The sequence below is a fragment of the Poromitra crassiceps genome, assembly GCF_964638095.1.
Source record: "Poromitra crassiceps genome assembly, chromosome: 17".
In the NCBI taxonomy this organism is placed as follows: domain Eukaryota; kingdom Metazoa; phylum Chordata; class Actinopteri; order Beryciformes; family Melamphaidae; genus Poromitra; species Poromitra crassiceps.
Genome location: NC_139635.1, coordinates 33,182,485 through 33,195,903, shown reverse-complemented (window position 1 = coordinate 33,195,903; position 13,419 = coordinate 33,182,485). Strand labels below are relative to the sequence as shown.

The 13,419-nt window shown below is 47.6% G+C and overlaps 1 protein-coding gene across 1 annotated transcript in view; it reads right to left on the bottom strand.

Annotated features, from left to right (window-relative positions):
- The window catches only part of lpin2 (lipin 2), a 44,291-nt gene that overhangs the window by 6,074 nt on the left and 24,798 nt on the right, over positions 1-13,419 (bottom strand). Inside the window, exons 5-16 of the mRNA XM_083653780.1 lie at positions 13,096-13,203; positions 12,869-12,995; positions 12,316-12,745; positions 12,104-12,203; positions 10,909-11,096; positions 10,685-10,778; positions 10,507-10,576; positions 10,298-10,390; positions 10,054-10,136; positions 8,723-8,870; positions 7,472-7,620; positions 5,172-5,258 (exon numbers count right to left, since the gene is read on the bottom strand). Coding sequence (XP_083509906.1) covers positions 5,172-5,258; positions 7,472-7,620; positions 8,723-8,870; positions 10,054-10,136; positions 10,298-10,390; positions 10,507-10,576; positions 10,685-10,778; positions 10,909-11,096; positions 12,104-12,203; positions 12,316-12,745; positions 12,869-12,995; positions 13,096-13,203 — 1,677 coding nt within the window. The remainder of the gene's footprint in view (positions 1-5,171; positions 5,259-7,471; positions 7,621-8,722; positions 8,871-10,053; positions 10,137-10,297; positions 10,391-10,506; positions 10,577-10,684; positions 10,779-10,908; positions 11,097-12,103; positions 12,204-12,315; positions 12,746-12,868; positions 12,996-13,095; positions 13,204-13,419) is intronic.

Below are 13,419 nucleotides of genomic sequence, written 5' to 3'. Positions count from 1 at the left end.
GCCACGGCCTGGCCTCGGTTGGCAGCGCCCAGGTCAAGCCCACCGGTTGGCTCACCAAGGCTGGGCTTAGTTCCAGCCTGCGGCTTGTAGCTTTAGACCCACCGTCCTCGGTGCCCAAGGCCCGAGTTCGGTCGGGAGCTCGCCCAGGGTCTCATACCCAGCATCAAGGCTCGCCTTGGTCCATGGCTACGGCCTGGCCTCGGCTAGAGGCTCCTAGGACAGCCCACCATCAATGGCACCAACGGCTCATTGCTGGTCGGGAGCTCACCTGGGGGGCCGCACTGTCGGACAAGTCCACGTGCGTCTCGAGAGAGAACGTTACCTCCGCAGTCCCCCCAGCCTGCGAAAGGCGCACGGCAGGGGGGGGGGGGGGGGGGGTTACTTCGATACAACAGCGCGTCAGTAGGCGGAGCTTGCGTAAGAAGTTCTCCCCCAGCATGCACAGCTTCTACGGAACTGTCCATGCGGCGGGGGGGCGTAGCCTCTCACGTCCCGCCCCCCCATCAGGGCACCGGATCGAAAGGTCCCGGGGCCCAGCAATATGCTCATGACTATATTTCAGGGATCATTTCTATAGTTCTAACTTGAGAAATGTGTTTCTAAAATGTTCAGTCTCGCTATCCACGATGATGAGACGGTGATACTCTTTTCTGAGCGCGAAGCGGGCAGAGAGACTTGATTCAGTTCATATGCTCTCTGCTTTTGATGACTGTTCACTGTCTCCTATGGGGACATTGAGGGAGAGAGTATGATCCGAATGGTGGAACGGGTTCCGCTCCGTTGGCCACAAGAGACCATCTTGTCCAACAGGCTCGATGCCTGGGAGCATCTATGTTCCCCCGTCCCCATTACGGCGCACCCTCCAGAGGGGATACGCGCTACAGTTTGCCCACCCACGTTCGACGGGACCCCCGATCTGGCCGTGGAGGAGGAGGCCATGGACGGCTCCATGCGTCCAAAATTGGACCTTCGGCGTCTCAACAAGACGCTGAGGAAGTCCCATCCCGAATGCTCTCTTCCCCGCCTGTTCAAGTTGAGACAGGGGGATTTCTTACTTCCAGGGATCTGGAAGGTGCGGTCTTCCATGTCCACATGGTCAGGAGACACAGGAAATACCTGAGGTTCTCCTTCCTGGGGAAGGCTTACGAGTTCTGTGGCTTGCCATTCGGCATGTCTTTGAGCCCGCGAACCCTCACGGTGTGCGTGGAGACAGCCGTGGCGCCCCTCCGCGCGAGGGGGATCCGCGTCTTCTAGGGGTGTCACGATACACTCAGTTCACGATACGATACGTATCACGATACTGGGTTCACGATAACGATACGATACGATACGATTTTAACAATATTTTTTTAAACTTGAATAATGACAATATATGACTGGAAAAGTAGTATTTTATTTGAAATGCACAAATACAAAACATGCTGTTGTGGGAAATTATTATTACAATAACAACTAGAAAAAACATGAGATTGGAGATAAGGCTTATCTTGAAATAGAATGAGTTACACCGTCACTTAGATTTACTTTGAACTAAAAGGTTTCTCAGCAGTATAAATTCTCATTATGCATCTTCAGTTTTTCTTCAAACTCAAACAAGACTTTTCTTAATCTATTTTTTATGCATCTTCAGTTTTTCCTGTCAAGTAAACAGTTTTGCCAGAAACTCAATTGAATGGTTTCTCTCCTGTATAACTTCTCATGTGTCTCTTCAGAGACTTGTTCAACTGAACTACTTTCCACACATTGAACTTCAACAAACAAAGACGTTTCTTAGTCTATTTTTTGAAAAAAAAAAAAAAAAAAATTTTTTTTTTTTTTTTTTTTTTTTTTGCGATATGAGATTTCATCTCAACGATACATATCGTGACGTTTTACTATCGCGAAATTTCGTGGGACGATATATTGTGACACCCCTAGCGTCTTCCTATATCTCAACGACGTTCTCTTAGCGGCCGACTCGAGGGTCTGTGCCGCGGAACATACCAAGGTGGTGACCAATCACCGGCAAACCTTAGGGTTTTTGGTGAACTGGCAGAAGAGTTGCCTCGTCCCAGCGCAGGCGGCGACCTTCCTGGGGCTCGAGCTATACTTCCTGCGAGCCTTTCGCCAGAGCGACAGGCTCGCACGGTTCGGACAGCAAGCCAAGGACGTTAGGTCTGTGCCCTCGGTGTCAGTGCATCAGTGCACAGTGATGTTGGGCCTGATGGCCTCAGCACTGCATGTGCTCCCGCTAGGGAGGCTACACATGCTCTCGTGGTCCAAATATGGTTCTCAGGCTTCGCCTGGACTCGGCCGGGGACCGTCATCGCAGGGTTCCTCTGACAGGTCAGGCCTGGCAGGCGCTGGCTATATGGGCGTACCCCCGTTACCTCTCGAGAGGTACTCGGTGGGGCCCTGTCCCGCTCAGGATGGTGATTCGCACAAACGCCTCCCTCTGGGGAGGGGGTGCGATTTGCGGGCATTTTTCGGCGAACGGCCGGTGGGAGGCTCAGGAGCTTCGCCACATAAACGTGCTAGAGTTGAAGGCGATTCGCCGGGCTCTGCCTCAGGACAAGCCCACCATCAATGGCGCCGCGGGCCCATTGTTGGTTGGGAGCTCTCTTGGGGACCAGACTCAAAAGAGAACGTTGCCTCCGCAGTCCCCCCGGCCTGCGGAGGTAACACTTCCAGCGGCTCACACATGGGCACCATGTGCTGATTCGCTCGGACAATAGGGCAGCGATCGCCCACCTGAACAAACAGGGCGGTGTGCGGTCGGGGGCGCTGAACCATAGCGGGGATTCACCTGTGGGTGTATCCCCGTCTCCTTTCAGTGTCAGCGGTCTATCTGCCGGGACGGCAGAGTTACGACCGGCCTGCTGTCTCGAGGCAATCCCCGTTATACGGAGTGGTGCCTCCACCCTCGGGTGATGGAACAGGTTTGGGCCAGGGTTGGTCGCGCCTGCGTCGATCTCTCGCATCGCGGCGCGCGACACACTGCCCACTGTGGTTCTCGATCCAGGAGGACAGCCCCCGTTAGGTCATGACGCGCTAAAAGCGCAGGCGTGGCCGAGAGAGGGGCTCTATGCGTTTCCCCCGACCCCCCCTGATCCGTCAGGTGTTGGACAGGGTGAGGGAACAGCGCCTCCGGCTCGTTTTAGTCTGTTGGCACAGGCAGACATGGTTTGCGGACCTGGTCTCCCTGGCGCAAGATCCGCCCTGGGCATTGCCGGTACGGGCCGATCTCCTATCCCAGGCGGAGGGGGAGGTGTTCCACCCCTCCCCAGGCAGGTGGAAGCTAGCGGTCTGGCTCCTGAACCGGACCAGTTGCTAGCCCAGGGCTTGCCTGTTAATGTGGGATGCACTATGCAGCAAGTAAGGGCGTGGATCCAGTGAACTGCAGTGTGCGACCAGTTCTCTGTTTCCTTCAGAGCCTGCTTGACGCGGGTCAGTCCCCGCAGTCGTTTAAGGTGTACGTAGCCGCGATTCTGCTTGCCATAGGGGAATTGAAGGGAGCCCCGTGGGGGCGTACCCTTTGGTCTTGCGCCTCATGAAGGGGGCGCGTAAACTGCGCCCGCCGTCGCGGTGCGTTTTTTCCCCAAAATCGGACCTGGTTACGGTGCTGGACGGGCTAACGGGTCATCCGTTTGAGCCCTTGGACTCCGCCGATTTAAGGGTTCTGTCTTTAAAGACCGCGCTGCTGCTGGCCTTGTCGTCAGGAAAGAGAGTTGGTGACCTGATTGCCCTCTCGGTGCAGCAGGCCTGTGTGGTAATGATGGGCGCAGGGTTACGTTGCGACCTAACCCGGCGTACCAACCTAAGATTATTAATGTCAGCTTTAGGTCTATGGTCATAGACTTATCAGCATTCTGTCCCCCGCCGTTCAGTTAGAGACGGGCGAGGAGAGACGTTTGCTCATGCTGTGCCCCGTAAGGGCGCTCTCGGCCTGTGTGGCCAGGACGCGTTCTTTACGCATTACAGATCAGCTGTTGGTTTGCTTTGGGCAAAGGGCCCAGGGCGGACCCCTTTCCAAGGATCGCTTATCACACTGGATAGTGGAGGCGATCGCGTTGGCATACTCTGCCGTGGGCAAGGTTCCCCAGGAGGGTATCAAGGCGCTTTCTACGCGAGGTGTTGCGACATCCTCTGCGTTGTTGCGCGGTGTGTCGGTGGAGGACATGTGTGCCGCGGCCTCATGGTCCTCTCATCACACTTTTGTCAGGTACTACAGTCTTGACGTGTCCGGTGCGCAGTTCGCGCACGCGGTGCTGTCGGTGGCAAGAAAGTAGTATCGTTGCCACTCTAATATGTCAGACGGTTAGGCATAAACGTTGCCATATGGCCGTGGTTCACCGGTGCCTTTCGGGTCGCCCTGTGGGGTGCTCCCGGCAGCAAGGTCGGTTGAATGGAGGCACTAGTGAGAGCTTGAGTTCGAAACGAAGTAAAACATTAGGGTTGTCCTACAACCCAGGTTTTACGAGTGAGAACGAGAGCTCTCACTACCCAGCCTTGCTGTGTCGATGCGTCACGGGGTGCGTCGGATCTCAGCGGGCTGGAAGAAATTAGAGTGATTATTCCCTGGGCTGGCAGGACGTGACGTAGTCACGTGGATCCGTGTCAGTCCCAGGGGGTACCACGCCACCTACGGGTGGGTGGTCAGGTTTTAATAAAAAGTAATTTTGGAGCAAAATAACAGTCTTCCATAGGGCTGCGTTGCAGCGTTTAAGGCACTAGTGAGAGCTCTCGTTCTCACTCGTAAAACCTGGGTTGTAGGACAACCCTAATGTTTAGGCATGAGGAGTGATGATTGGTTGGCTTTTTAGGCAGTGACGATTGGTTGGGGTTAGGATGAGAATATCAGGGTAAGTCAATCAGAGGCAGAGTAGGGCGGGTCTTGCCTAGAATTCCCGCCGGATCCATAAATAACGCATCACACGTCTAACACAGATAGACAAACACAATCACATTCACAATTTAAAGTCTCCAGTCCACCCGATTTGCATATCTTCGGACTGTGGTAGAGAACCGGAGCACCCAGACGAAACCCACACAAACAAAAGGAGGAAATACAACCTTCACACAGAAAGCACCAGGAGGCTACAGTGCTAACCACTGAGACGCCCTCGTCTATGATACATCAGTTAATAAACAAATAAATAAAAAATAATAAAACTGTGTTTTTTGCCACTTACTCAGCTACTGAGTGGTAGAGTTTGGCAATGCCCTGGTGTGTCCAGTCCTTCCCCAACTGTGGCAGGATCTGTCCAAACACATCTGACCTGAAACATTAAAACACACCAATATATTTATAATATTCAAGTCCTTGGAAAGGATGCGCTTTCCCGGTGCCTTTCTTAGTGGTGCTAAACCAGCAAAGTTCAAAACATAAAGATAATTGGACCTAAGGCACAAGGTAGCACACACAGATCAAATAAATGGTGAAATAGAGAATCCTTTGTCCTGAAGATCTGTGTGTGCTACCTTGTGCCTTAGGTGCAATTATCTTTAGATTTATAATATATGTACGGTATATATATATTAGTGAGTAGTGACAGAAAGACAGGGATACCCCCCAGTCTGCCACAGCAGATGTATTAAGAGAGCGAGGAGAGACACTGTGGTTGTTCAAAGGAGGGCAGATAAAAGGGCCAAAACCGTCAAATCATTTCAACAGAGATAAAGAACATTATGAACTCCTGTCCTCAACTAATGAGGATCATTCTCCCATCGGTGAGGGACTCTGTCTCAACCTCAGCTTATGGGCTGGCTGTGCTTCCAGGCCCACATGTAAATGGGCTCATTATAGCCCCTGTGCTCCTCGCCCTGCTTCTCACAGACAGCCACACCACACACACACACACACACAAACACAGGCTGGCCTAAGGGGTCAGAGATAATAAGCTCCAGTCAATCTGGACCCGTTTGATGTTGGCCACCTATGAGCGCTACAGAGTGGGCGTCCAGCAGGCAACAGACACCAGTTTTGCATAGAAACGAATCTGGAGATGGCTTTTAAACAGTTACACTCATTAAAAAGCTTATAAATAGAACTGCATTGTGGACTTAATTAATGTCCGCTATTTTGAGAAGTACTTGTCGGTGTCTAATGGCCATGAAGTTGCTCAAATAATTGCACGAGTCGGCTAGAGGAAGAGCATGGTGAGGAAAGATCTGTAATTGTAGATGACATCTTCACTCCTCTGGCTGATTTAAGTGTGACTTGATCTATCCTGTGCAATGCTCTAGAACACCGAGCACGCTAGCCATCAAATGAAGGAGCCTGATTTCAGAGTTGGGCTGTTCGCAATTATAGGCCTGAGGGAGTCAAAGAACATGGCAGGCTGTCCTTGTCAATGTTGGCATTACTCCCTTTGCTGCAATCTGGATGCTTAATGAGACAGGACATAGAGTGGATAGGTCACCTGTCCACTCCACATGCTGATCTGAAACCAGTTTGCCTCGTATGTTATGGGGACATTTATAACAGTATTTAACGTTATAATGTTAAATATGTGATCGCTGAAGCTGATGGTTTGTTTCACAGAACCATTTTGAGAACTCGATTTTGGCTAAAAAGCGGTTAAAAAGGGCACTTTTAGGAAAAGAATAGTTGGCAGGTGAGACATTTAATTACTGGCCATCTTAAAGGAACACTCCGCGGATTTTCAACCAGCTTTGTAGCATTACAAAATCGGTACAGCAGTATTATCAGAAAACTGTAAACAGTTTTGAAGTCATTCATTTAGTTTGACAGTTATTGAGAGTTGATGATTTGAGTTAAGTTGTGGACCAGTGATGTCATTTGTGCATGAATGACATCACTGGTCCACACCTCAACTCAAATCAACTCTCAATAACTGTTAAACTAAATGAATGTCTGCAAAACTGTTTAGTTTTCAGATATACTACAGATTTTGTAATGCTACAAAGCTGGTTGAAAACAGGCAGAGTTTTTGTTTGTGCCAAAGGAAACCATTTGCTGCCATACATACATTCTTGTACAATATGTTCCTTTTATTTGCATCCTCTATCTATGTGTAGGGCAATATTTCAGCTGTGGCTGCCTCCACAGGAGGAGGAATCATTGCAGGTAGTTGTGGATGGATCATTACTCTGCTTCTTAGAAGGGTTATTCAAACTAGTCTCACGTGCTCAGACCCAACGTCTTAAGTCACACGGAGGGTCTGAATCACAAGTCAGCATTTGTTGATTTTGCCAGAGGAAATCTCCTGGCTTCAGTAGTATCATGGTGGAAGTCCAGCTCTCTGCGTGCATTGGTGCATCGTTCAAAACGTACCGCCCACGAATTGCGTCACGCAAACAAGGAGGTCCGTGGTTGGTCAATTCATATGTCCGTCACACATTTTGTTTTGGTCTTAGGGGGCAGTCTTTAACCGCTTTTCAAAAGTTGTGCACCAGACGTCAATATCCATCTATGGCTGGCTGCTATGAGACTACTCAAACTGGCCCCGAGTGACTTGGAGGCACGTACTTGGTGATGGTGCCGTCAATGTCGGAGATGATGACTTTGTCGTCCCAGTTCCACAGGTAGATGGTGCCCTCACAGCGACATGTGCCCTGGTATTGGGTAGTGATGCTGAACGTCACATCATTAGGTCCCTCCTTCAGTTTCAGACTGGCCTGGGAACAAAGGGCAACACTGAAAGTCTGGCATAGTCTGTTTTATACTCGCTCGCACGCGCGCGCACGCACACACACACACACACACACACACACACACACACACACACACACACACACACACACACACACTCTGTGACTATGGCAAAAGCCATGGGAACTCCAACAGTGTAGTCAATATTAGTTTTGCTACTGCTCAATGAACATGCAAAGGGATTTAGAGCCACCTACAGGCCTCTATATGGGAATAAACACACGCGCGCACGCACGCGCACGCACACACACACACACACACACACACACACACACACACACACACACACACACACACACACACACACACACACACACACACACACACACACACACACACACACACACACACACAAAAAAGCCATGGGAACTCTCTACTGCTCAATGAACATGGGAAGGGATTTAGAGCCACCTACAGGCCTCTATATGGGAATAAACACTATGTAACTCAGCTAGCCAGCAGAGGGAGCTCTGATCTGCCAAATACACCTACAGTACCACTCAAAATCCCATGGAGTGCTCTGCATTCCTGTGTAATGTGATCAAACGGCCATTATGAAAACCAGACGATGGTCATTTTCTCTGCAGCTTTCAGTGTTATGGAGAATTTGTCACTCCATTAGAATTTGGCCTTGTGCCTCTTTTCAGGACAAGATCCTCCTGACTCACTATCATCAAAAGACTGCTGTGATGTTAGCAACAGATCGCTATCATGAGGGGTTCAGGCAACAGGACTTAAATATATTTAAAAAGGTCTGTTCTAAAAGAGTTTCACTTGGACAAACCAAGTGATTCAGCTACTAGATGAATCACAACAAGACCATGGAACATTTGACTCGGACCAAAACAAAACAAAACAACGCCTTAGGCACTCTATTAGCCAGCAGAGTGTTTTCTTCCAAAATGTTACATATATTAACAGAGGAACTTCAGGCAGCAACATTTTTCCAAAATGGACAAACACCGTTTTGGAATATTATTCTGTCTTTAATCCGTTCATTTCAGATGAATGAGGGATACGTGGTACAGAACGGTGACTGGGATCGGCGATGTGGCACAGTGTACTTACTATCTGATCAGAGGAGAGGCGTAGTGACTTCCTGTAGAAGTGTGGGCTGGAGTGGGGCTGACCCTCCACCGGCTGCAGTCTCTCCTGGCAGGTCACAGCGCTCAGCTCCTTGGACTCTTCATCACTGGATGTGTCGCCTGCGTTGGGCCTACAGACAAACACAGGGCAGCTCTCAAGATGACCATGCCTTCCATCTTTTTGGTCCATGCTAAATTGTTTGCTGATAGCAGCCGAAGAGCCAACTATGTTTTATTGTGTATGTCAAAGACTATTATTATATCTTGATCTTCAATGGGTTCTTTTGTTGTAATATATTTTATTTTGTTGTAATTATGAGAGTATTATAATTATTTTAAATACTATCTATTGTATATCCTACTCTTTGCTGCTAAAATGACACAATTTCCCCACAAGGAGATTCCCCCTCATGTAATCTAAATGGCCAAATTATTCTAAATTAAACAAATCGGTGAGGATTCTGGTTTATTGATATGCTCACATGGGACATGTCCAGACAGTGTCGTAAGATGTACGCACAAGCGAACATGTTGATTCGTAAATTTAATTTCTGTTCTGTGGCAGTGAAGATTGCTCTTTTTAAAGCCTAATGTACCGCACTGTATACTGCCCACTTGTGGCGGTACTACAAAAAAGACAGCATGCAGAGACTTATGACAGCATGATGCTGTATCAATGTACCCACCTGCTCAGCTGTAACACCAAATCTCAGATACAGATGAATGTGCAGGCTATCAGACTCTGCAAACAGTATTATATTAGCAATAACCAACCCTGTTTTGAGCTCTGTTAGGTTCTCATCCAGACTGTGGAACCACTGGCGTTTTAGCCTACAGTATAATTTAAAATGACCATGGTGGAATAACTTGTAATGGCTGTGTTTTTATAATCTGTTTATTTTTATATCTCTATTTGTATATTCTGTTTGTTGTGTTATGGACCCGCCTGAGCTGTGTCCTGAATAAAGTTTGAATTGAATTGAATTGAAATCGGCTATGTGAAATGACAATTTTTCATACAGTTTAACAAATTGGTCAATTAAATCAAACTAAATCCAATTGTCCATAGTTTGAGATGTACCAGACCTACAATGAGATGTACAATGGAAAAATACCAGGCATCTGCTCACTCCGCATTCTATATAACATTAACGTGGGTATCACAATGCAAGGGATTTATGAAGCAGTGTTTTTTTTTTACAACACACAGAGTTCACCATGTCGTTGAACTCATCTGACTGTTCCACGTATCAATAGACCAAGTCACCCCTGTAAAAAGCACAAGACACAGATGCAGGAAGTGCCACCACTTACGGTAAGGACAGCTTCTCCTGAGACATGGAGGCTTCTCCCTCCTCCAGCTGAGACTCCTCCTTGGTTTCCAGCTTGGCTTCCGACTGGAAGAAAGGACAAAACAAAAATCTGTAAGATCACAAGACACTTGCCAGGTTCCAGGAAGTAGACTTACATTTTGTTTTGTTGATCTTTTTTGGTGGTGGGGGTTTTGTTTTCATTTTTCCTTTCATTGTTCCTGATAACATCACTGTCACTCGCATACCTGCTTGATTGTACTATCCGCCCTCTTTCGCCAGAACCACCAACGGCCTGACTTCTTTGGCAGTTTCTCCTTCACCCAGGCCTCTTCTGTAGCCTAGGTTATATAGACAAGGACACAGTTCATTTTAAGCTAGCTCCTGATTTATGATGACCCACACATGTATTGACAGCATATAATGCAGAATGCAATAGAGATGGCAATTAATTTACCTTTGGTAAATTCTTCTGAAATGCTTGCAGACTTAGAATCAAGGGTGCAGCTAGTGTCCAGTTATAATATCTGAGGACAGACATGTGCATTAAGAGCTGACAGCATACTTCTATATATACTGTATATATACACATTTCCAGTACATTTTAATTATGTGACATAAAAACGCTAACTTACCTATTTGCTATCTTCACTACCAGGTTGGGGTTATCTATAATTGCTGGGTTCTCAGCAAATTCATGATAGGTGATGATATGCTCCATGAACCTTTCTGCAAACAACACAGAAAGGAGAAAAACATGAATTAAGGACATTAGGGGACGAAAAGGCCAGTGGGGCCAAATGTAAGTTCAAGTTGATTTCCCTTCCTGCACACAAGTACTTTTGATATTCCCGTGTACCTTTGGATATTTCAGCATTCTCTGTGAGGCCTCCACACAGAGACAGAGTGACGTCAGGCAGGTCGCTGGCGGAGTCAGACAGACACTCTGTGCCGCTGTCGGCTGCGGCGCTGCCCACCGACTGGGGAGACTGTGATCCAGAGTGCATCTCCGAGTCCATCCAGTGCTTAGCCGCCGCCTCCGACTCACTGCAGCAACACACACAGGTCAACAGTCAATGCCATCAAATGCATGCAGAATACATGACTGGTTCTTGTTCAAGGTCTGTTATTTAAGATGAAGAAAATATTCAAGAATGACTTTTTAAGCATTAGTTTAAGTTTAAGTCACTAGTTTTTAAGCACTAGCACTTATAAATGAACATCCGTTACATTCAAGCCCTTGCCAACGAGTTGCCGACCATGCTGATTAAGCCCATCAGCACTACATAACTCTGTATTCCACAGTAGACTGGAGTTTTCAGTCTGTGTCTGTGGCGACATTCCCGCGCAGGCCTGCAGCACGCACGCTAGAGACTTCCCCCCGGCCGAGCCGGCTAACTTCTGCTTAGCCCGCTGCTAACTTGAATGTGGATAAAATCATTAAATCGTGTGGCTCTTCTAGGCTCTTCTAGCCTTTCCAAATATTAACGGACGGAATTGATCAAATTCTGATGATAGTAAAAGGAGTCATTTTGCAGGGGTTGTGTGACATTTATCCACTGTTTTACAGCCAAAACAGGAGCGAGCGAGTCGGCTACATCGGAGCCTATGACAAATGCATTCACGTTCTCCTCGCATGGTCCCATTTTCCCGTGTTGGGGAGTCATTCTTCCGACTTCAGTGTGTTCATGAGCTTTTAATTCATAATGTGGAAACAACATGAACGCTACAAAAATGATGTGTTGTATTATATTGCTCAGAGCGTTAAACAACACATTAATAGCGGTTTCCAGTTTTTGCGTGACAACGAAGAGCAAAAGAAACTGTTGTGAACTCATTTTTCAGACACTACGTGAACACATACACATACTGCCAGAAGGGAGAAACAAAAGTCATGCACTATAGATTTATTGTATTTTATGTATGCATGTTTTAGATATCCGATATTGAAGCATATTAATTCTCTGTTCAGTTTTAAATTGTATGTTTGTTTGTTTTTAACTTTAGACAAGTCGAGCAACAGTATTCAATACGTGCTTCTTTAACATGCTAACCTCTTAGGAAAGTAACGCGCAGCGACATCAGGTTCAAGTACATTCAGGTCATCCAAGTAGATATCCTCAGGACCCTGGTGCTGGCTCCTCTTCGGGACACCTGCATGCAACAAGAGAAGCGTTCAACATTGAATGTACTATTACTAACAAATGCCAAACCAAAAGACAGCCTAAACACAAATGGCGGCAAACTTGGTGGCCACCCAAGATACCTTTGTTCTTAGAGGGTGACTCACTCTTGGAGGAGACGTCCCCCATGTCCTCAGCCATCTGCAGAGCAGCAGTGGCGGCGGTGAGACTGTCGGAAGGGGTGGAGGTTGCCATGTTGGATGGTAGATCATCCAGGGGCTCTGAAGGAGTAACAGGACTCGTGGAGCTTATGGTGCTGACAGACGATAGGGGATTCACAGGTGTTACAGTGGTGACAGGGGTGACAGGGGTGACAGTGGTGACAGGGGTGACAGGGGTGCGCGGCTCAGGCTTGACGATGGTACACGCTGCGGTGGCACCACCTTCCTTGGCACTCCGTATCTCCGTCTCACTCTCCATGGCCTCAGAACTCAGGATGACACGGAAGTGGGTGCTCTCTGATGGAGTGATGGTCACCGTTTTGATCAGTTCTGGTCTCTCCTTCTTGGTGACCTGTATGTAAAGAAGAAGAAATGTGAATTGGAAGATGAGGACTCTATGATAACTATGCATTAAAGTTATTATTACTGTATCATTATCAAGCACTTAAGAATATCGGAGGAGAGGGCTGCTCACCCTGGTGGATTCTGGAAACTCTCCCCAGGTCCACTGCATGTGGGACTCTGCTCTTAGCATGCTCTCAGAAGGCCTCACCACCAGTTCAGAGTCACTCTTCGGGGAAAAGGCCTGAGACAAGCCATGACTAGAGGGGTGGATGAAGATACACAAACGATCAATAAGAGTCATAGTGTGTATTCACGGTACACCCTTGCAAGCTAACTTGTGTAGATATCAATACATACCTGTCAGCTGCAGACCAATCGCCATCAGAAAATGGATAACTATCTAGGTTGTGTCTGGCTGCAGGTAATTTGGGGTCGATGTCTCGCATCGTGATCATCGATGGTGACCTATAGCCGAGGCAAAAGATATATTAATTAGGGCAGTAATTCAATATTGTTGTTTATCATCTTTCAGTGAAGTGATCTTGTGATGATATGAATTCCATGATACGCACGTCTGTTGTAACAAGCAAATTGTATTTAAAAACTCGGACAGAATTAGGTAGAAACATTTTAAGGAATATTATTGTGTCATTTTGCATAATATAAACCATATCATGAAAT